The 23,305-nt window shown below is 34.5% G+C and overlaps 1 protein-coding gene across 4 annotated transcripts in view; it reads left to right on the top strand.

The window, feature by feature from the left end:
- Positions 1–23,305, top strand: part of CFAP69 (cilia and flagella associated protein 69) — a 58,188-nt gene extending 34,883 nt beyond the window's left edge. For 2 of the 4 annotated variants that reach the window (XM_064575303.1, XM_064575304.1), the window contains 11 exons: positions 2,223–2,387; positions 5,236–5,354; positions 7,077–7,195; positions 11,211–11,292; positions 14,161–14,353; positions 16,279–16,416; positions 16,900–16,976; positions 18,536–18,733; positions 20,623–20,709; positions 22,033–22,137; positions 22,458–23,302. In XM_064575303.1, the coding sequence (XP_064431373.1) occupies positions 2,223–2,387; positions 5,236–5,354; positions 7,077–7,195; positions 11,211–11,292; positions 14,161–14,353; positions 16,279–16,416; positions 16,900–16,976; positions 18,536–18,733; positions 20,623–20,709; positions 22,033–22,137; positions 22,458–22,628 (1,454 nt within the window). In that variant the 3' untranslated portion in view covers positions 22,629–23,302. Of the gene's footprint in view, positions 1–2,222; positions 2,388–5,235; positions 5,355–7,076; positions 7,196–11,210; positions 11,293–14,160; positions 14,354–16,278; positions 16,417–16,899; positions 16,977–18,535; positions 18,734–20,622; positions 20,710–22,032; positions 22,138–22,457 lie in introns of all 4 variants that reach the window. The other 2 variants (XM_045864765.3, XM_064575302.1) reach the window with 2 other exon arrangements.

The raw sequence follows: 23,305 nt of genomic DNA, 5'->3' as shown, positions 1-23,305 counted from the left end.
CTATGCATTAAATAAAACAATTATTCTGTCTATCCTTTATGTCATTTATGTCTACAAAATACTATAAAGCAAAAGAGGAAATGCTGCCTAACATGGGGAAGACTGATAGCTAACAGTTATTGAGTACCTACTGTGTGGTAGGCCTTAAACACCTTATAAGTATTAACTTTACTCCTCACAACAAATCCAGGGGTTGAAGGTACTATTACTATCCATGTTGGTCAGATGGGTAGAACTCAATCAGAAAAGTTAAATAACATGTTCTTGGTCGCACAGGAAGTGTCAGATCCAGGATTTAGTATAGGCAGTCTAGCTCTAGAACCTACATTTTTAACCCATACAAAATACTCAGAACAGTATTTTTTAATTTTTTTTAGCTTTAAACATAAAAGAACCTTTGAAAGAATGCATATTATTGTAAAGAAGAAAAGAGAACTTGCCTTGCTGTTTATCAAGACCTACCATAAAGCTATAGTAATTTAAACTGTATGGTACTTGGGCGCCTGGGTGGCTCAGTTGGTTAAGCGACTGCCTTCGGCTCGGGTCATGATCCTGGAGTCCCGGGATCGAGTCCCACATCGGGCTCCCTGCTCGGCGTGGAGTCTGCTTCTCCCTCTGACCTTACCCCCTCTTGTGTTCTCTCTCTCATTCTCTCTCTCTCTTGCTCTCAAATAAATAAAATCTTTAAAAAAAAATAAAAAATAAACTGTATGGTACTAGACAAGGAATAGACCAATGAAATAGCATATATGGGAGGTTGGCATTAACAAAGATGTTATTGCCTTCAATGAAAATAAAAATTAGGTTCTTTCACTTTGTTAAAAAAATCAAGTGCAAAATGAATTAAATCCCTAAATATGAAAAGTTAAACTGTAAAAATCTTAGAAGAAAACATGGGAAAATATCTTTATGATAACAGGGTAGGAAAAGACTGAAAAACCAGAAGAATTTAAACTATACAGAAGATTAATGCATTTAATAATGTAAAATTTAGAAATGCTGTATGACTAAATCTGGATAAAATAACAATCTCAAATTGAGAGAATACATTTTCCACCCCTGTGACTGATAAAGGATTAGAATCCAGACTCATAAAGAACTGAAAAAAGAAAATAACTCTGCAAAGAAGTAGACAAAGAATAGAGACTGCCAAGTCACAGACAAAATTTCAAATTTAAAAATAACATTAAAAGATGTTCAATCTTACTGGTAATCAGAGAAACACAAATTAAGATAATAATGAACTGTCATTTCTCATTTAACAGATTGGGAAAATCTATTCGTCTTGTACATTGTGTCCATATAACCACTTTGAGAAGCAATTTAGGAACTTTAGTAAAATTCAGTGTGGGTATACTCTATATGATTCTGGTGTCACATGGCAAAACCTTTCTCAGTGGGAATAAGAGGACATGAACCAGAATGCTCATTGTAGCAGTTTGTACTAGTGAATGGATAAACTGTGATTTATTTACAAAATGATTGCCAAGGGATGCCTGGGTGGCTCAGTCGGTTAAGAATCGGACTTTTGATTTCGGCTCAGGTCATGGTCCCAGGGTTGTGAGATTGAGCCCCACATGAGGTTCCACACGGGGCATGAAGCCTGCTTAAGATTCTCTCTCCCTCCCTATCTGCCCATCCCCCACTCTCTCTCTCTCTCTCTAAAACAAATAAAATGAATGCTGAAAGCAATTAAATGATTTAGATCTGCTTGTGACAATGTAAATACTTTAAAAAGCATAATATTTAGTAATAGCAAGTTACAAAAGATACAATATGACACATTCGAGTAAATTTTTTTTTTTTAAGATTTTATTTATTTATTTGACAGAGAGAGACACAGCGAGAGAGGGAACACAAGCAGGGGGAGTGGGAGAGGGAGAAGCAAGCTTCCCACTGAGCAGGGAGCCCGATGCGGGGCTCAATCCCAGGACCCTGGGATCATGACCTGAGCCGAAGGCAGACGCTTAACGACTGAGCCACCCAGGCGCCCCTCAAGTAAATTTTTAAAGCATATTTCTATTCTGGGAATAGGAGAAGGGGGAAAGGATAATATTTATTCCTCTAAAAAAAAAAAACTAAAGCAAGTATGACAAAATTTTAACATCTGCTTAAACTCAAGGGTAGATATATAAGGTATTTGATATATTCTGTTTTATTTGAAATGTTTTTGCTTTAAATTTCTTGATGTAAGGTATTAAATTATTAATATTTCTCCACAGATTCTTTCTTCAGCCATGGTAATAGTTTTCACAGTACAGGTGGCCGTGGCAACAAGTTTGCCCAGATGCGTTACAGTTTAAGACTCTTGAGAGCCATGGTCTACCTTGAGGATGAGACTATAAACAGTGATCTTTGTGAAAAGGGAACAATTCAGCAACTGATAGGTAAAACATGTTTGTGCACTTATCAAAGTAGAATACTTATAAATTAGAGGTTTTGTTTAAAATGCTTTTTACAAATTTATTTTATCATTCTAGCTAAGAAACTCCTGAATATTCTCTTGATTTTTGTTTCATATTTTTGCTATAAATCAGTTTGTCAATACTAAAACATCATGATCACTCATTCTGTAAACATCTGTTTACTCCAGATACTATTTCATTTAGGATTATCTTTTTTTTTTTTTTTTTAATGGGCTACTGTTATCTTCATTTTTCTAGTAGTAAGATGACCACTTTTAGATCAGGCTTTTGAAGTCATTTAAAAGAGGATAACATTACAGTGCATTTGACATACCAGAGCACTAGTATGCTGGGATATACAGAAATGTACACAGGAGATTCTTTTCTGTTATGATATAGCAGGATATCCTTGATTTTCAACTTAGAATTGACTATAATGAATCACCTTATCCCCAAAATACATACATGTGAGCTCAGAATAAAATTCAGAACCCCAAACAAAAGCTTTTTACCTTTGTTAATTAAAAAATAAGTAGTCTTCTGGCCCTAACATTTCTTGACTTTGAAAAGATCTATTTTGGTCATATTCAAATTCAGTGATTGCCTCATGAGTAAGAGATAATTTGCTGAATGTCAATTAATTACAAATGCCTGCTCAAAAACTCTTCTACATGTTAAGTTAAAGTGCCTCCTCTTCCATCATTAGTGGAGTGGAGTGGTGCTCTTTAAAATAAGGATACTGAAAAGGGTGCTAAGCAAAAACACTTTCTGATGAGTTTACTGAGGATGACCAAACCTGAAAGTAGATTTTATCACTTCCATGCACATCCCATTGTACAGAACTCAGTGTTAAGGTTCCAACCTAACTGGATGGAGTCCAGAAAATACTATATTTTATATGTCCAGGTAAGAGTCTTAATCTTACCTGGGTAGGAGGTGTGGGGTAGAGAAAAGGGTTCTTTTCTTCTTAGGATCTTTTCCCTTTAACTTGAAAGAAGCTGATCTTTATCACGGGAGTGCTTAAAGGCAGTAACCTTCCTTCGCTTACACAATCTAACAGAGGACTTAACAAATAGTTGGCTCGACAAATAGTAATTGCATTGTAATTGCAAATGTTTACAATACTCTTTGTGCAGGCACTGGTATCACAAACATGTATAGAACAAGACACTGTGGACCTTGCCCTAATCAGAATAAAAAAAAGATGTGTATCCTAGAAAGATAGCATGTTACCCTACACCATCAGCAAGGCCCTTATTGAGTAATACAGAGAGTAAATACCACAGAAACCAAGAGTTTTCAGTAGTTTTTAAGGCTAGGTAATCTTGATAAGTACCTTTAATGAGCTTGGGTGTGAGGGTAAAGCTAGTTCTGAGAGGGAAAAGAGGAGATGGTCTTTAAAGCAAGGGAATGTCATAAGCAGAGACATGGTGTTAAAATATGTATGACAGTGTGTTCAGAGCTAGCTTAAATGAAGTCAGTTTTATGAAGACATCTATCAACTATACTTCAATTTAAAAATAAAAAAACAAATTGGAAAAATGTTTTATGAAAACAAGTAATATGAGATATAATATGTCTGTTCAGGGGGCAAGCTAGGAAGAGTTTTAAATAGCATCCTCTTTAGATGTGGGGAGCCATTCGTGGTTTTGATCAGGGAAGTTATATGCATGGTGCTGTTTTAGGAAAAGGAATCTGGAAGAAATTATCAGATGACTTGGAATAGAACAAGGAGAGGGTAAAGGCAGGGAGCTAAAGGATACTGAAATATGAAGGAAATAATTCAAAACATAACATGTGTTACAGACAACAGAGAAAGTGGCATGCCGGCACTCAACGTAGGAAGGAAAATGAGATCACCTAGAAAGGAGAAGCAGACCTGTGGCCAACTAGGTTGGATTCCTACATGTTCCTAATAAAGGAGCATAGGCCCATCTGTTCCTGGCATGCTCCTGAACTGAGCCTCCAGCATACTCAACTAGCTCTGCTAGGGACTGATCCTGCACCTGTCATTCATCCTAACAGGACCAAGAATCATCCCTTCAGGGCCAGCTCTGGAAATAAGTTGTGATTTCCCTGTCCCTCTCACTTTGGAACATAAGTCCACTCCTTCCTGGTAGTGCCAAGGACCCCTTTAATAGGAAGCAATGATTTTTGTTCCCCATTTAAAGCTTAAAGGAAAATTCCTTTATGAGGCAAAATTTTATTGTGACTGTCATTCCATCAGTGTAAGTGGCTATTTTCCAGTCTTTCTAAATTTTGATTAGAAGCAAGGGAGATATTTCAAAGGACATGGGAATACTGCTACTTAAAGTTATTGAAGATACCTACAGGTAGGCATAAGGAGAGAATGCAGAAAGAAGTAACAGGAAGAGAAAACATACTTAGAGAGGTCTTCTATCTTTGCCTAAAATTGACCCTGTTAACCATGAGGAGATGAGCAAGTTGTGATGAGGCATTTTAGTCATATATTTGCAAAGGCACTCATCTCTGCTTCATGACACTGCATACTTCTATAAACAGTTCTGTTTGCTGTGCAAAGTATCAGGTTGTTAGGGCATCTTTTAATAACACTCCATTAATTCTGTACTAGAAATGCTATATATATGGGGCTACTGATTGTATTCAGAGCTCAAAGAATCCACTTATCATCTTCTGTCTACAGCTTCTACATAACTGTGCAATTAAAATAGCTCCTTTTAAAATAGTTTCTCTAACTGAAAGTTTATAAGAAGAGATTTTTTTTAAGAAGGGATTTCAAAACAGTAATTGATCAAAATAAAAATACAATGTCCAATAAGTTTACATTCTTTCAATTTTTTCACACCAGGAGTTTTTAAAAATACAATAAGCAAGGCTAATGACAAAGAAGAAGCCATTGTTTTGGAAATTCAATCTGATATATTACTTATCTTATCTGGTCTTTGTGAACATCATATTCCTAGGAAGGTATGTATGCCTGTGAATCAAAGTTTTGTTCAGATCTTCCAATCCAGATGAACTGTTTCTTGGTGTCCATAAATTTGGTTTTTTTTTAATCTTGTGAGGATTTAATGTAATATTCTTTTTTATAAGGAGAGTATAATTATATACAATAAAGTATATATATATATTAAGTGTAAATTTGATAGGTTTTGATGAATGTATATACCCATTTAACCAATACCTCAATTAAAACAGAGATGATTGTTATTCTCTTTGAAATTATTTCATGCCCCTTAGTAGCCATCCCCCTATTTGCCTTCAGGTGACCACTATTCTGATTTCTGTCCCCATAAATTAGTATTGCCTATTCTTTTACTTTATATGAATGGAATCACACTCATATAAGTGTGATTTATATGAATCACATATAAATGTGATTTACTCTTTTATATCTGGTCCTGTCGTCATATTTCTCAAATATATCCACGTTATTGCAAGTATCAGCAGTTCATTCCTTTTTATCGTTGAATAGTATTTCATTGTTTGAATATACCCATTTTTTTTTCTCCATTCCCCTATTGATAAACACTTAGGTTGTATCCATTTGGGACTATTATGTATAAACCTTCAGTGGAACATTTTTGTAGTAGTCTTTCTGTGGACCTAATGCTTCCATTTCTCCTAGATACATACCTGGGAGTGCAATTAATGTTCATAAAGAAGGTATATGTTTTTAAGAAACTGGCAAGCAGTTCTTCCAAAGTGGCTATCGCATTATAAATGCTGTTTTGAGTTTAAATTGGATTCAGGGTGATGGATATGTGATGAGCACTGAGTGCTGTATATAAGGGATGAATCACTAAATTCTACACCTGAAACTAATATTACACTGTATGTTAACTAGCTGGAATTTAAATAAAAACTTAAAGAAAAAAATCAGGTTCATACCTAGAACTAAAACTTAGACAAAAAGAGCTTAATTCCCTTTGATCTTTTTAAATTTTGTAACAAACTCTGAGTCTCTAAGATTAATAACTTAAATAGCAAAAGACAGAATTGGAAAGATAAAAATTTTAAATTATGAAGTTTCCAATAGAGGGATTCTAGTGAGAGGCAAGAAGAACAGTAAATGCATACCAGCTCTGAACTTTGATGCAATTTTTTCTTATATTCTGCCACCCTGTGCCTGTGTTCTTCTGGAAAAATACTCATAGTCTTGCTTACTGGGTACCAGAACTGAACAACAAAACAATGAGAAAGGTAATTGGTAAGCAACAAATAATAAGTGGTAATAACTTAATATAAATTATTAAAGGTTTTAACTACCATTTAGATGTTTATTTCTCTCTTGGGAATATTAAAAAGTCTTCCATGATAGAATTTTAGCCTCTTAGATTAGTTTTTGCTACCTAGTATTCATCTGACAGGATACTGGACTACATTATTATAATGCAGAAGAAAATCATGGGGCAAGCTTATGGTTTATTTTTTTAAAAAAGAAAGGGAAAAACAAAAAATAGAAAGGGACATTAAGCTGGCATATTGATTGATGCCATTTCTAAAAATGATTAGCTTTATAATAATTTGTCTTAAATTCCTGAGAGTGAGTGCAAATTTGAAAAAAAATATATTTGTATAAAACTAACAATGTTGTTCTATTTTTCTGTTATAAAAAGTTTTAGGGGACAGGATGAAACAGGAAAGAATTAGATTATTTCAAAAAATAATTTTAAATAAATCTCTTAGGAAATTTTTGGAACTGAAGGAGTGGATATAATTCTTCGTGTAATGAAAACAGACCCCACAAAGTTACAGACTGGATTAGGCTATAATGTACTTCTTTTTAGTACACTGGACAGCATTTGGTGAGTATTACTGTACCCTAGTTAGAACCTCAATACAAGAAAATTACTTTTATGATATTTGTTGGCTTGAGGTCTGATTTTTTTTTTCCTGATAGATTTAAGATTTCTATCCAATTTTGAAAAACTACACAAATTCGTATGAAATAAAGCCTAGAAAAATTAAAACTGTAGATTGAATAGAAATAAAATTAATCCGGGCGCCTGGGTGGCTCAGTCGTTAAGCGTCTGCCTTCAGCTCAGGTCATGATCCCAGGGTCCTGGGATCGAGCCCCACATCCGGCTCCCTGCTCTGCGGGAAGTCTGCTTCTCCCTCTCCCACTCCCCCTGCTTGTGTTCCCTCTCTCACTGTGTGTCTCTCTGTCAAATAAATAAAATCTTTTTTAAAAACCATAAATAAATAAATAAAATTAATCCTAGTATGCATGATAGAGGAGGGAACATTTGCGTGCTATAATTTCTTCATGGTGTTGGACTTAGATCAGTTAAAATGTATTTCTGTACCATAATTTAAGGTTCAGTAAAAGTTTGCTTACTTCATAAAAAAAGTTCTTCCCTCAAAACCACACCAGAAAGACAACTCTTCCAATACCTTTTTCAATAGTCCAGAAATGACACTTACCAATGTCCTTTGGAAAGTAATCTTGTCCATAGCTCATTTATAAAACCATTATTGTATCTAAACTTAAATCCTTGTTTTTATTATTTGAATCCATTCCATTTTGGCCTCATCTGGGAAAACACAGCATCTACTCTTACACAGTATTCTTATACTTGAAGACTGCTGAATTCCTCATTCATCTCCTCTTCAAGAGCTGAAAACCAATTGATTAGGTATTTCCTAAGCAATATTTTTTCTCAAACTTTTTAGCATTCCTAAAGGGCAAAAATAAATCATACCTATATACATACACACATACTGCTTTTCTTAACATTAATTTAAAAAATTTTGTCTTGGACAAAATTACTTGAGTTTCATGTATCATTAACACTTAACACATTTCTTTTGTCCTATTTGGGTGGGACTCATGAAAGCCACATTGCAACATATTTGGGGGGAAAAATAATGACTATGGACCTAACAGGCATATGCAGAATATTCCACTCAATAGCAGCAGAATACACATTCTTTTTAAGTGCTATGTTATTGTGCTTTATATTAAGAAATATATATTTGGTCCATTCCTAGTACACAGCTCCTAAAACTTTTGTCATTTCCTAATCAATAAGAGCAATGAGAACATCTTTTGTTACAGTATTTGGTCTTTTATTCTCAGTTCCTGTAATAGCTTCAGAGTAATAACTATGAAGGTAGTGTCTTTTGTTATTCATAACAAGCCCCTTTCAGCCACATCTGAGTTTATGTTAATGAGGTAATTTTTTAAAAGATTTTATTTATTTATTTGAGAGAGACAGAAAGAGCATGAGTGGGGGGAAGTGCAGAGGGAGAGGGATAAGCATAAAGAAGAATGGGGGTGCCTGGGTGGCTCAGCTGGTTAAGTGTTAGACTCTTGGTTTTAACTCAGGTCATGATCTCATGGGTCCTGATATCAGCCCCGTGTAGGGCTCCTTGCTCAGTGGGGAGTCTGTTCTCCCTCTGCCCCTCCCCCCAAAATAAATAAATAAAACTAAAAAAAAAAAAAAATGACTCCAATAAACAACCTAACTTTAAACCTAAAGTAACTAGTAAATGAAGAACAAACTAAGTCCAAAGTTAGCAAAATAAAAGAAATAAAGATTAGAACAGAAATAAATGAGAGAATAGAAAAAAAAATGGTTTGTCTTAAAAAGACATCAAAGTCTACAAGCCATTAGCTAGACTAAGAGAAAGAAGGGAAAAGACTCAAAATTAAGATAAATGAAATAGAACATATCACAACAGATGCCACAGTAATAAAAAAGATCATAACAGATTATTATGAACAACTATATGCCAACAAATTGGACAATATAGAAGAAATAGATTCCTAGAAACATACAATCAAGATTGAATCAAGAAGAAATAGAAAGCCCAAACAGACCAATTACAATAAGGAGATTGAATCAGTAATCAAAAACCTCCCAACAAAAAAGCCCAGGACCCAACAGCTTCACAGGTGAATTTTACCAAACATTTAAAGAATTAATACCAATCCTTCTTAAACTTTTCCAAAATATAGAAAAGGGAACACTTCCAAATTCACTTTGTGAGGCCAGTCCTGAGGAACATGTAAGCAAAAATCCTATAGGAAATATTAGCAAACCAAATTCAACAACCCGTTAAAAGGATCATACACCATGACCAAGTGGGATTTATCCCTGGGATGCAAGAATTGTTCAATATAAGCAAATCAATGTGATACACCACATTAACAGAACGAAGGACAAAAATCACATAATCATCTCAGTAGTTGCAGAAAAAAAGCATTTGACAAAATTCAACACCCTTTCATGATAAAAACTCTCAACAAATTAAGTAGAGAAGAAACTAACACAATAAAGGTCATAGATGAAAATTCCACATCTAACATCACACTCAATGGTAAAAAGCTAAAAGCTTTTCCTCTAAGATCTATAACAAGGCAAAGGTGCCCACTCTCACCATTTCTACTCAGTACTATAAGTCCTAGCCAGAGCAATTAGGCAAGAAAAAGAAATAAAAGGCATCCAAATCAGAAAAGAAGTAAAATTATCTCTGTTTGCAGATGACAGGATCTTTTATGTAGAAAGCCCTAAAGATGCCACCAAAAAAACTGTTAGAACTAATAAATGAATTCAATAAAGTTGCAAGATACAAAATCAAATACAAAAATCAGTTGGAGGGGGAGACGAACCATGAGAGACTATGGACTCTGAAAAACAAACTGAGGGTTCTAGAGGGGAGGGGGGTGGGACGATGGGTTAGCCTGGTGATGGGTATTAAAGAGGGCACGTTCTGCATGGAGCACTGGGTGTTATATGCAAACAATGAATCATGGAACACTACATCAAAAACTAATGATGTAATGTATGGTGATTAACATAATAATAAAAAAATCAGTTGCATGTCTATACACATTTCTATTCACACTATAACGAACTGTGCAAAAAGAAAATTAAGAAAACAATCACACTTGCAATAGAACCAAAAAGAATAAAGTACTTAGGAAGAAATGTAACCAAGGAAGTGAAAACCTTATGCAGTGAAAACTGTAAAACACTGATAAAAGGAATTAAAGCAGACACAAATAAATGGAAGGACATCCTGTGTTCGTGGACTGGAATAATTAATATTGTTTAAATGTCATACTAGCCAAACTGATGTATAGCTTCATGCAATCCCTATCAAATCCTAAAGATATTTTTTTTACAGAAATAGAAAAACAATCCTAAGATTCCTATGGAACCACTAATCATCAGGGAAATGCAAACCAAAGCCACAGTGAATTATCACCTTATACCTGATGGAATGATTATTATTAAAAAAAAAAAAAGATATGTGTTGGTGAGGATGTGGAGAAAAGAGAACTCTTGACGTTGGTGGGAATGCAAATTGTGCAGCCACTGTGGAAAACAGTATGAGATTCCTCAAAAAAATTAAAAATAGAACTACCACATAATCCAACAATCCCACTTCTGGGTATATATCCAAAAGAATTGAAATCATGATCTTGAAGAAATAGCTGCACTCCCATGTTCACTGCAGCATTATTCACAATAGTCAAGATATGGAAACAACCCAAATGTCCATCAATAGATGAATGGATAAAGAAAGAAAATATGGTATATACATATAATGGAGTATTACTCAGCCTTAAAAAAGAAATAAATCCTACCATTTATAGCATGGATGGACCTGGAAGACACTATGCTAAGTGAAATAAGTCAGTCACAGAAGACTATCTTTTTTTTTTTCTGTCTAAATGTGAGACAGAAGACTATCTCTTATACATTATTTCTGTTATATGAGGCATCTAAAACACTCAAAAAATATATTAGTAGACAAAAGTATAGAGACAGTAAAATCCTTGTTAAGTGAGTAACTTCCTTTTTATTTAAGGTGCTGTATTTTGGGGTGTTATCCCTCAGAAGATTACTTTCTTGAAAAGGAAGGCATTTTTCTCCTTTTGGACTTACTGGCAGTAAGTATGATTGTTAATAATTGTAAACAAATAAATAAATATGTTTTTATTAACTCTTTCCAAAACTAAGTGCCACTATTCTATAATTAAATATGCCCACAAATTGTTTAAATGTTTGTTTTAAAAAACAAAATCTCACTTGAAGATCCATTATTATTGCATTGGCATAATAAAGGCTCTGAAAATTCCTCCTGCGAAGAAACCTATTTACTTAGGTCAGCACTCCCAAACACATAACAGCAGATAGTTTGTTTTATGGGATTTTCCCCACCCACCTTTAAAGAAATAGTTTGTGAAATGCTAGACAACATCAAAACCCATAAGCATTATTAATAACGTCTAGCTTCTTCTCTTAGTATTAAAAGTTAAGGGCCACATTAGACAAAGGAGTAAAGATTAGCATTTTTAAAGAACTGAATAGTTTGTAGGTAATGTGACGAATCGAGTGTGTCTTAGACCATTTTACAGAATGAGCAGGAATGAGTATAATAAGTTTGCCAGAAAAGACAGTTGCCATCTAACACCCACAAAGAATGGCAAAGACCCTCAATTATCCTCAAAGTAATTCCCTACTGGCCTCAATTCTAAGTAGGTCCATGTCAAGATGATGTGGGACAAGTGTAATTTGGTTTCAATAAAACTTTGAGGAAAAAAAACAACAACTTTGAGAGCTAGTCTCATGTAGAGTCCGACCTATGGCACTGCCTTGACTGCCACCATTCATGATTTTACTAACAGATAACAAACCATGGGGCGCCTGGGTGGCTCAGTCCGTTAAGCGTCTGCCTTCGGCTCAGGTCGTGATCTCAGGGTCCTGAGATCGAGCCTCGCATCGGGCTCTCTGCTCAGCAGAGAGCCTGCTTCTCCTTCTGCCCCCCCCTTCTTATGCTCTCTCTCTTTCTCAAATAAATTAAAATAAAATCTTAAAAAAAAAACAAACCAGAATAACAAACCTACTTGGATTTAGCAAAGGTACTAAAGTGATTTGTGTCCCTTCATCTCTCTGAAGGAAAATTAGTTGGTATTACATATAGGAGAGCAAACTCATTAGATATAAAACATTACAAACAAAAAATAAATTAATAATAATAATAACCCATTTTGATAAACAGGAGTGAGTCGTAACTAGAAGCCCTTGGAAGGTTCAGAAAATTGGACATAATACAGAAAGATATATGTGTGGCTTTACTAAATGCTCTATAGCTCACCATGTTTCTCTGATGAGAGTACAAGTATGCCCAGAGACACGTGGTGATTTGTCAGGAGTTTCTCAAAGTCACAGAATTAATTTGGCACGTCTTCCTAGAATCTTGTTTTTAGTTAAAGACTAGGAAATGGGGGTTATATTAAACATGTATATTCTAAATAATTAAATTCGATGTGAATATTTAAGGTTATATAAAAGACTTCAAAGACATTTCTCACTTGTGTTCACTCTCCTTCACCATTAGGGTTTCTCTGATGGAAAGGCATGAAGAAGACTGGTAGGAGAAGCCATATAGTACAGTGGTTATGAGCATAGGCTGCAATCAGTCTGACTGAGGCCTCCAATAGTTGTTAGCTGTGTAACTTGGACAAGTATTTAACATCTCTGTTATATGTTTCTTCGTCTGTAAAACAGAGATGACAACAGTATCTATCCCATGCACTGTTGGGAGAATTACATGAGTGATTATGTGTGCATGTGCACAAATGCACATATATATATATACACATATACACTTACATACAGTATTTGGAATAGTTCCTGACACATATTTTTGCCATGTAAGTGTTTTCTATTTTTATAAATATAATTATTAGATTGTGCTTAAGGTGGATTAAATCAATCAAGTTAATTACAGATTATAAATATGATTTAATGAAGTTTTTTTTTAAATCAACTCCAACCCTTGAAATTTGCCTCTTTCTCCTGAAAGTGAAGTATAGGAATAAAAACCCAATTGAGGCTCTGTTTAATACAATCTGCTAAAATATTTATTCAGTGTGCAATGATAATAATTGCTAATAATGTTAAATATTATTTAGAGCTTTCTATGTGCCAGGCAGTCTTGTGTAATTCATCATAATAACTCTCTAAAGCAGGTAATATTATCCTTCATTTTATAAAAGAGGAAACTGATAATGTTTGCAGTTTAAACAACAGGTTACATGTTTCCTGTGCTATATTCTATTAGCGGTATACTATGATTTAATCAACAAAAAATATTCCAGACACAAATTATTACTGTGTGGAGAATATAACTCTAGATGGACTTTTCTATACCTAAATTTTGGTTTGCTGAAAGCTAGTATCAAAACAAAGGAAATATACTTGATAATTTTTCTTAAATACTTACTTTGCAAAATACAAAATTACATCTCATTTTGATTTTTTTCAAATGTGACTGCCACTTGCAGTTACCATCAGTTATTTTCTTAGTCACAACAAGGTTGTAGTCGTTATGAGTCTTTACAAACCTTAATAAAGCATGTAAATTGGAAAGATCCTATAATCACAGTGAACTATGTATAGTACTGTTTACCTTGCTCCACTTAAAATGAACATCTTCACTTATTTTTACAATCTCTCTTTTTCTGGACTGAACCAAATCAATTACATTTTTGGTCATGACATATATTTATGATTACATCAGAATTATATTGAATCTTTTTCTTCTAAGTCTTAATGTCTGAAAACATACTTTTTAATGAGATTGTCCCAAGTCATACTTAAGTAGAGTGTGAATTTTTTAAGGCAGTCATTTAGAAGAAAGTTACTGGTTAATAAAAGTGTTTCTTAGGGTTTGTTTGGTTTTTTTTTCTTTTGAAGGCAATAATTCTTAAAATTTATCACAACTCTTTTCCTTTTCCATTTTCTTGCAAAAGTTGAACCAAAAAAAATTCTGTAATCTAATACTTGGAATAATGGTTGAATTTTGTGATAATCCCAAAACTGTGGCTCATGTCAATGCTTGGCGAGGGAAGAAGGACCAGACAGCTGCTAGTCTTTTAATTAAATTGTGGAGAAAGGAAGAAAAAGAACTGGGAGTAAAACGTGATAAACACGGGATGATCATTGGTAAGTGTATTTATAACTGTTAGTAGTAGAAATTAAATGCATATATTTAATTGAGATATAATTGACATATAACATTGCACTAGTTTTAGGCGTACAATATGATGATTTGATACATGTACATATTACAAAATGATTACCACAAGTTTAGTTAACATCCATCACCACACAGTTACAATTTTTTTTTCTTGTGATCTTTTAAAATCTACTTTTTTTTTTTTAAGATTTTATTTATTTGACAGAGAGAGACACAGCGAGAGAGGGAACACAAGCAGGGGAAGTGGGAGAGGGAGAAGCAGGCTCTCTGCTGAGAAGAGAGCCTGATGCGGGGCTCGATCTCAGCACTCTGAGATCAGGGCCTGAGCCGAAGGCAGACGCTTAACGACTGAGCCACCCAGGCGCCCCTAAAATCTACTTTCTTAGCAACTTTCAAATATACAATAAAGTACTGTTAACTATAGTCACCACCCTGTTCTTTACATCCCCTGGGCTTATTCATCGTTCATCCATATTTTTAAAAAGAGATCTTTAAAAGATATTAGGGAAGTATGAGGACTTCCACCGCTTTGTTTAAAGTTCTTCTCACAAGAGTTTGTAGAACTTGCTATCAAATTCTGAATGAATGGAAGAAAACCAAGTAAATTAGTAGTGGGTTCATATTTTTATAGAATATTTTCAAGAAGTGATATTTGATTATATTGTTTAACTCAAAAAAAAAAAAAAAAACCCAAAAAACCTAACATCATGTCCTAAAGAAGTTCGTTGAGTTACTTGCTTTTACAAATAGATTCAGTAACATTTCATTCACCAATTAAATTTGGGATATAAATAGAGTGCCTGAAAACAATTTTTATAGTATTTTGTACATTTCTGTTGATCCATATTCATGAAGCAAGTTTACTTTTTATATAAAAGAAGAAATTGTTTTCTTTTTTTTTTTTAAAGATTTTATTTATTGGGGCACCCGGGTGACTCAGTTGTTAAGCGTCTGCCTTCGGCTCAGGTCATGGTCCCAGGGTCCTGAGATCGAGCCCCGCATCATGATCCCTGCTCTGCGGGAAGCCTGCTTCTCCCTCTCCCGCTCCCCTCTCTCGCTGTGTCTCTCTCTGTCAAATAAATAAATAAAATCTTTAAAAATAAAAATAAAATAAAGATTTTATTTACTTACCTGAGAGAGGGGTAGGGGGAGAGAGAGAGCACAAGCAGGCGGAGGGGCAGAGGGAGAGGGAGAAACCGAGTCATTGCTGAGCAGGGAGCCCGATGTGGGACTCAATCCCAGGACCCTGGGATCATGACCTGAGCCAAAGGCAGATGCTTAACCAACTGAGCCACCCAGGAGCCCCAGAAGAAATTGTTTTCTAAGTAAAAATAAATCAAATGTTCATAAATTTTAATTACCAGCAATCTACAATTCTAGAGTACATTTTCTAAGCCTCTTAAGTTTCTTTTCATCTAAACTGTTAATATTGTTAATTTTTAAATAAAAATAGTTCCCCTTTAACTTCTGATTTCTATTTCTATTTATTATTTCTGAGTTTTGATCTGTAACATCATAAAACTGTTTTTATATTTATAGCATAATATATAGAACTCAATAGCAAAGGAGATTACAAATTTGTTAAACTGACATTATTCAATTTCTGGATCTCAAAATTAGAAAAGTTATTTACATAAGAGTTTCACTTTTTAAAAAGTTATTTTGTGAAATTTCTATATTTTATGTATAATTAAAATGAAAGCTTTAAGTTTTGCCACAGAATGAGGGATAACTGATTACTAATGCTTTCAAAAGAATAACCATATACAATGTACTATTTTATTCTGTTATAATATTTTTATATATTCTATGTCTGGACTAAAATTTCAAAATTAGATATTTACTAATGTTTTTATTTGTCCTTTCTGTTTTCATGATATACAATGATTAGATACAAAGAAACCTCTATTTACCAGTTTCCAAGAAGAGCAAAAAATCATGCCATTGCCGGCAAACTGCCCGACTCTTGCAGTAATGGATGTTGCCGAGAATATCAGAGCAAAAATTTATGCTGTGCTGGGCAAACTGGGTAAGAAGCTACTTGTCAAATTCTCAAGAGACTCTGTTTTGCTGAGTTTGCCAGGTGATTTTGCTTTGGAGTCTTTTCAACCATGATGATCAAAAGTCCCTTTATACAGATAAGTGCATGTTCCATTGTTACCCCAATGCCCAAGCTATGCCCTTGATCAATTAAAATCAGAATCTCTGGGTTTGGGGCCCAGGCATCAGCATCCTTCAAAGCTCCCCAGGCAGTTCCAGGATTAAAGGTGGTTTAGATGATTAGGCTTAAACATTAGAATTCTGAAGTACCTGAGTTTTTAAAGTCCTTGCTTCCTATTAAGGAAAAAAGTTGTCAAACACTCTTCAGCAAGCCAGAGGCTCACAGAACTAACTTTTTCATAATCAAGATGAAATAAAAACTAACTCTGGGCATTAGTTTTTATGATAGATACATACATTTTGGAATCACTTGCTTTGTTACAGTAATTCTCTCTTTATAAACTTTGTTTAGATTTTGAAAATTTACCTGGCCTATCTGCTGAAGATTTTGTCACTCTTTGTATCATACATAGATACCTTGATTTTAAAGTGAGTACCTTCTTAATAATCTTACTATTAAACTCTAATACGACAAAAAAATCATTTGGGAAATAAAAGATCTATTCATAGTTGTAAGCAATCATCCATGTACTCTATATACTCTATATAGTTTTTATTTTCCATTTTGCATCTGGTACTGTTCAAGAAACCTACAGTTGATTGGGTATCTACCATAGGATATGATTTCATCTAACTATTACTTTATAAAAGAAGATGGATGTTACTGACAGAGCTATTCAGAAGCTTAACAGAATTTTTAAAAATATAATTTCTTCTTGGGGCGCCTGGGTGGCTCAGTTGGTTAAGCAACTGCCTTCGGCTCAGGTCATGATCCTGGAGTCCCTGGATCGAGTCCCGCATCGGGCTCCCTGCTCGGCGGGGAGTCTGCTTCTCCCTCTGATCCTCCCCCTCTCATGCTCTCTGTCTCCCATTCTCTCTCTCAGATAAATAAATAAAAAATCTTTAAAAAAAAAAATATATATATATAATTTCTTCTCTTTAGAGAGCATTAGGAACTATAGTTAAATGAATTATTGCTTATTAACATAAATTATTAATGTTTATTAAAGATTATTTTATCCTTAATTTATATGATGATCAAATATCAGTTAAAGGATATTAGGTTTCTCACCCTGTTCGTTATATTTTTATTGGCAAATGAATACTTTTGAAGTTTCAGCAAAGTCTTTTTAAGTACATTCTCTTCTGATATTAGTACTATGTTTTTGAATGTTATAAATGAATAAGTCTCTATTTTCAACTGAAAACAAAGCTCAATTTTATCCCAATCCTAGATATATAAATTTTTCTACAAATATAAGCATACTCAAGCACATTAATTTACAGACAACCTAGAATATGAGATGGAGCTGTCAGTATGATGAAACCATGGAATTAAGAGCTTGAGATTCAATTACTTTCTGAGCTAGAAGGTAAGGGGCAGGGGACAGTGCTCTGGAACCCCAGTTATTCCCATGGTAATTGCCCTACAAGTTCAGCTTGACCTAACTTTGATTTATTTTTTAAAAGCATTCCTATTCTTTTTTTATTTTTTTTTTTTATTTTTTTAAGTAAGCTCCACACCCAATGTGGGGCTCGAACTCACGACCCCAAGATCAAGAGTTGCATGCTCTACGGACTGAGCTAGCCAGGCACCCCCTCAACCTAGCTATTAATACAGAGCTTTTGGGAGGAATACATCAGTAGTTCAAAAGGATAAGAATAAAGCAGCAGTTTCTGCAGCTGTGAAAATGGTGTGACTCTAAACCAGAGGGCAGTGACAATGGTAGTGAACTAAACCTAGGTAGTGGAGCCTCATCCATGCATACCTTATCATTGTAAAACATTTGAGAAATTACTTCCGAATACTCAACTGTAACTGGTGCCTCAAATCATTCCCAATGCACTTATTCCCAAGTAGGAAGATGAGGAGAAGTGTTTCAGTAAGTGTTAACTTTGGAACAACCACCCAAATAAAGGATTACCCAAAATTATATCATTTATTTTTGGTTAATTTAACTTTTTAAACGTAAACTTTGTTATAACAGATTGGAGAAATATGGAATGAAATATGTGAAGAAATAAAATTAGAAAAGTTAAGACCAGTCAATACAGATAAAAAAATTTTGGAAGTTATTACAACAGCATCAGAAAATATTGGAAAGATGGTTGCTTCTCTTCAAAGCGAGATGATTGAAAGCCAAGCAAACCAAGATGTGCAAAATGAACAAAAAGTATATACAAAAGTAAGTCACATATACCATTAAGGCAGGAAATAATAATCTCAATAAACAAGCTTACCATAGGATATATTTGCCTTACCTCTGAATGTTTCAGCACTTAGAGTTATATTGTAGTTTTTCTTACAATTATTTTCAGTGTTTCTGTGCAATTTTTAAAGAAACCATGGAATTAACAGCCTGAGATTCAATTACTATATTCAGGACGGGTTTATGGCATTATGATTTGATTTCTGTAGGCTTACATTTTAAAAAGTAAACAGATACCTGGGGCTCCTGGGTGGCTCAGTCGGTTAAGCGTCTGCCTTTGCCTCAGGTCATGATCCCGGGGTCCTGGGACTGAGCCCATGTCAGGCTCACTGCTCAGTGGGGAGCCTATTTCTCCCTCTCCCTCTGCCCCTCCCCTCTGCTAATGCTCTCACTCTCAAATAAATAAATAAAATCTTAAAAAAAAGTTAACAGACACCTGAGACACATTTTTTGAAATGTCAGAGTTCCAAAAATTGTGGCCTATTTAGGTGTATATGTTTAGCAAATTCTATCTGACAGTGTTATCTCTGTGACTATATATGTATAACCTCACTGAGAAAGTTGACCCTCATCCCTCATTCTGTGATAGGTCCTTACTGGTATGCCAACCATAGGCATATTGATAAAAGCTTCAATCCTCACTTCAGTGCCATAAAACTTACAATGAATGTTCTATCTATAGATCCAGAGGTAAGCTGGTCTCTGACTTTAACTAATCAGGAAAAAGCCTGCCAGGAAAATATAAGCCATTTTCCTAAAGCTTTGTGTTCAGTCGGAAACTGAACACAACAGAAGTTTTTGAGCAAATGGGTCTTTAAGTGGCTCTAGCTTGTCCCCCAAATACAAAGACAATGCAGATTCCCCACTTCTGCTTGGTGACCCTTCATGATTACAATTAAATTTTTAAAACTCTTTAAGGTGATTTCCAAAGTGTTTTCTATTGCCTGATCTTTCACATCGTCTATTAAATGTTTATATCTACAGCCTAGTAGGAATTCTGTCTGCGTCCATCTATGAATTCCACTCCATCTTAGACACCAATTTGCTTGAAACTTTTATTTAAGAGTTTTTATTGCATAGATGCTGCCATTTAAGTAATTTATTTGTTCTTAAGTGGGATAGCCCTATTGGAAGTTCTGCTGCCTCATTAGTTCTGTTGAATGGCAGAATGTCTGCTGTGTGGACGAGCTATTGTTGATTTGTTGGTTATCGTTGATTTGTTATCATGGCTTTGACCCCACTTATTTTTAAGCAGTTGTTTAATTAAATACTCTTAGGTTCATAATCTATATTTAATAACATATTATTTACTAACCAAGGGCATGTGTTCTCTGATTATATATTTAGAGAACTATATAGTCTTTGCAGTTTGTTAGTGGTTATCTCCCTAGACTGCATCACCACAACCAACTCAGCACTCTCACAAAACCGCTTATCTTAAACTGCTACAGTCATAAATTAGTAGTTTTACCAATATAACCTTCCGTAAACTATTATCAGTGGCAGCAGGAATCTCTTTATTTTCTCCTGTGAATTTGCTGTTGGGTCATTTATATAGCTTGTTCTGAATTATAATCTGTCTTCACAAGTGATAATCACATAAAGCAATCAGTCTTGCTGAGAATGATTATTGTTATTTTTATATTTAATATTTTCATAACAACAGTTTTACTTTACATTTAATGAAAAGCAGTTCAAATCTTAGCCACATAATGCAGGAAGGATTTTACTCTAATTCTTTTGCTAGTCAGCCCTAAAATTAACATTGGTAAAATCTAGGTCTTCCTTCAAAATAAGGGCTTTAAAAACGCCCTTTGTTATCCTTTCATAGGAACTAGAACTCTTAATTATCTTTCTCATTTCAGATACAAGCCACACACAAGCAAAGAGAATTGGCTAATAAATCATGGGAAAATTTCTTGGCCAGAACATCAAACGCTAAAACTTTAAAGGTAGGATTTTTAAAATATTGTCGTATCCACAACAAATAGACAATGCTGACAGGCAGATTTTTTCAGTAATAAATATTCAGTGACCTTTTCTCCTGACCTTTCTATAGAATACCAACACTGTTAGATCCTTATAAGCAATGTAGGATGATAACTATGCATTTTCGTAGTTTCAGAAGATGCTACTTTGAGTTTTTTTGCTCTAGCAGTGGGGAGCAGGGGTGATATTCCTGGCTTGCCTAAAGGAGATGATGATTAGCCAGGAATAAGCAGGAGAAATGTGCTCCTACTTTCCACTTTGTGTCATTGATCATTTCTGTAAGAAGCAGAGTGAAGAACAGAAAAAACAACTGTCTGGGTTACCCTCTCCCCCAAGGGTATTTCCCCTCTGTGACCATCAAAAGAAACATTATATTAACACTTAAATGAGAACTGAGGATAAGCATCCCTTTGGGAAAAGGTGATAAGCTGCTTTAGGAATAAGCTGGAAACTCATCTAAAAATTTTATAATGTTGATTGTTCACTTGAAATATGTGAGAAGCACCATGTATTTTCAAAACCTCATTGCTTTTCCCACTCTTTCCACTAATACTTTGGGTATGTTTTTATGTAATGTTACAATTCTTCGGCTAGATATGAAATTGTTGAATGTTAAATTAGTCCATGAAAACAGTGAAACCACATTAAGGTAGTGAAACCAAAGTTAAGAACAAAAGCTCACTTGAGATACTGTGTCTCCCCCTTCTCACTAAAAATTCTTCCCAACTCTACTTAAAAAATATCCTCACAACTGCCTGTACTTTGAAGGAATAATTAATGAAAATCAGCCATTCCATGCAGATTGTTACCACAAATTTTACATGTTCTAGTGCCTCAACTACTGAGTTTGAACAAAAGTGCAACAAATTATACAATTTATATTACTCTGTTTGAAAATAATTAAGTGTTCTGAATTAGTATTTATGCAAAATATTTTGAAAACATGTGTCACCTGAGGTAAATTTAGTAATTTTATTAAATTATGTGCTAAAATGTGATTTCCGTAGGACCTGCTTTATTCCTTGGTCATATATGAGTGATACCTCTGGAAATCTCAGTAATGTTCTCAGGTGACTGGTGTCTTCTGCAATGTATAAAAGATGTAACTTACTAATAACTATCTCCATAGCCTAAGTGAGAAAGTACAGGTTACAGTGCTACTTAATAAACAGTTCAAGTAGAAATCAGGCACAATTAAATGTACTTCACATACTTCATTGCAAGTATGATAGTTAATGTTTTAATAGTAATTCGTATTACTTTCTTTCTAATTTAAAAATCTTCAGAAAGTAAAAAGACTTCAGGAAAAAGCTATAGAATCCTCTAGATATGGTGAGCATCCACCAAATGCAATATTTCACAGGACAGATATTAAAGGCCTTAACACAACGGTAAGTTTTTTTGTTTGTTTTGCTTCATAATTTTTCTTAGTAGATACTGAATTTAGTCTCCATAGAATGATATTTCCATGGGGGTTTTTCCTCATATTTTTTCTTTTCTTTGGTCAAATTTCACATAATTAAGCCATATTTATATCCAAGATACCTTTACTCTCACCCAGTACTGGTTTAGACCTGATCAGCCCTCCAGGATTCCCAAGAAACAGCTATAAGTTTGTATCTTTTCTAAAGTCAGCTGAAGGATGAATGGGTTTTTCTCTTATTGAAAAATTTTGTAAATGAACTCTTATATATACCTTTTGCTTTGTCAGGTGCCTTCTGGTCCGGTAGTAACAGTGGAAAGCACTCCTGCCCGATTACTCGGAGGACCTCTGGCTGATACAGATATTGCTCTTAAAAAATTGCCTATTCGAGGAGGAGCCCTACAAAAGGTGAAAGCAGTGAAAACTGTGAATGAGTCAAAGAAGAGTGTTCCTACATAAAATAATCTACAGACATTTTGAAAAAAAGTTTGCTTATAATTTTTTAGTTAAATATATCTTTATAAACAAAGCAAATAATTTAGTAAAATACTATGAAAAATAAAAGCAAGCACGTAATTTATTTGTATTGAAAATATCTACATACAGCATCAGAAGAGTTGTCATTAATTTCTTTGGATAGATCACTAATTCTCTTAACTGAAATTGTAAAACATACTGTGTCAGTTCAACTCCTTTGGTTGCATGTGAACTACTCCATCTGGTTTAAGCCAATAAAAACTCTTATAGGCTCTGTAGCTATCAAATGTAGGAGTAATTAAGACTACAGGCATTGTTGGATGTAGGAATGAAACTCTGTGAGTAGGATCTTCTCCTTCCCTAGCAGTTCCTGGATTATATTCTCCTGAGTTGATACTCAGTAGAAAAGAATACATGCCTGTTTTTCAATAGTCTCTGCCACTGCCTCTGCATCTTGGGACCCTTGATTGGCCACATGCCCACTCCTGAGCCATTCACCATGACTTTGGCCAGATCTGAGTACTGCCTATTCCCAGAGCCAAAAGTAGGCCAACTCCAACCAAAATATATGGATGGAGTGGGGAATCAGGATATTGTTATCCTACGTATATATAAATACTGGGCAGCAAAAACATTTGCAACAAATTTGTTGGTCAAAG

Source organism: Mirounga angustirostris, unplaced genomic scaffold (genome assembly GCF_029215605.1).
Source record: "Mirounga angustirostris isolate CCGP_5_RB_7025 unplaced genomic scaffold, mMirAng1.0.hap1 SCAF_12, whole genome shotgun sequence".
NCBI classification, from domain to species: Eukaryota; Metazoa; Chordata; class Mammalia; order Carnivora; family Phocidae; genus Mirounga; species Mirounga angustirostris.
This window is presented reverse-complemented; position numbering and strand designations above follow the sequence as displayed.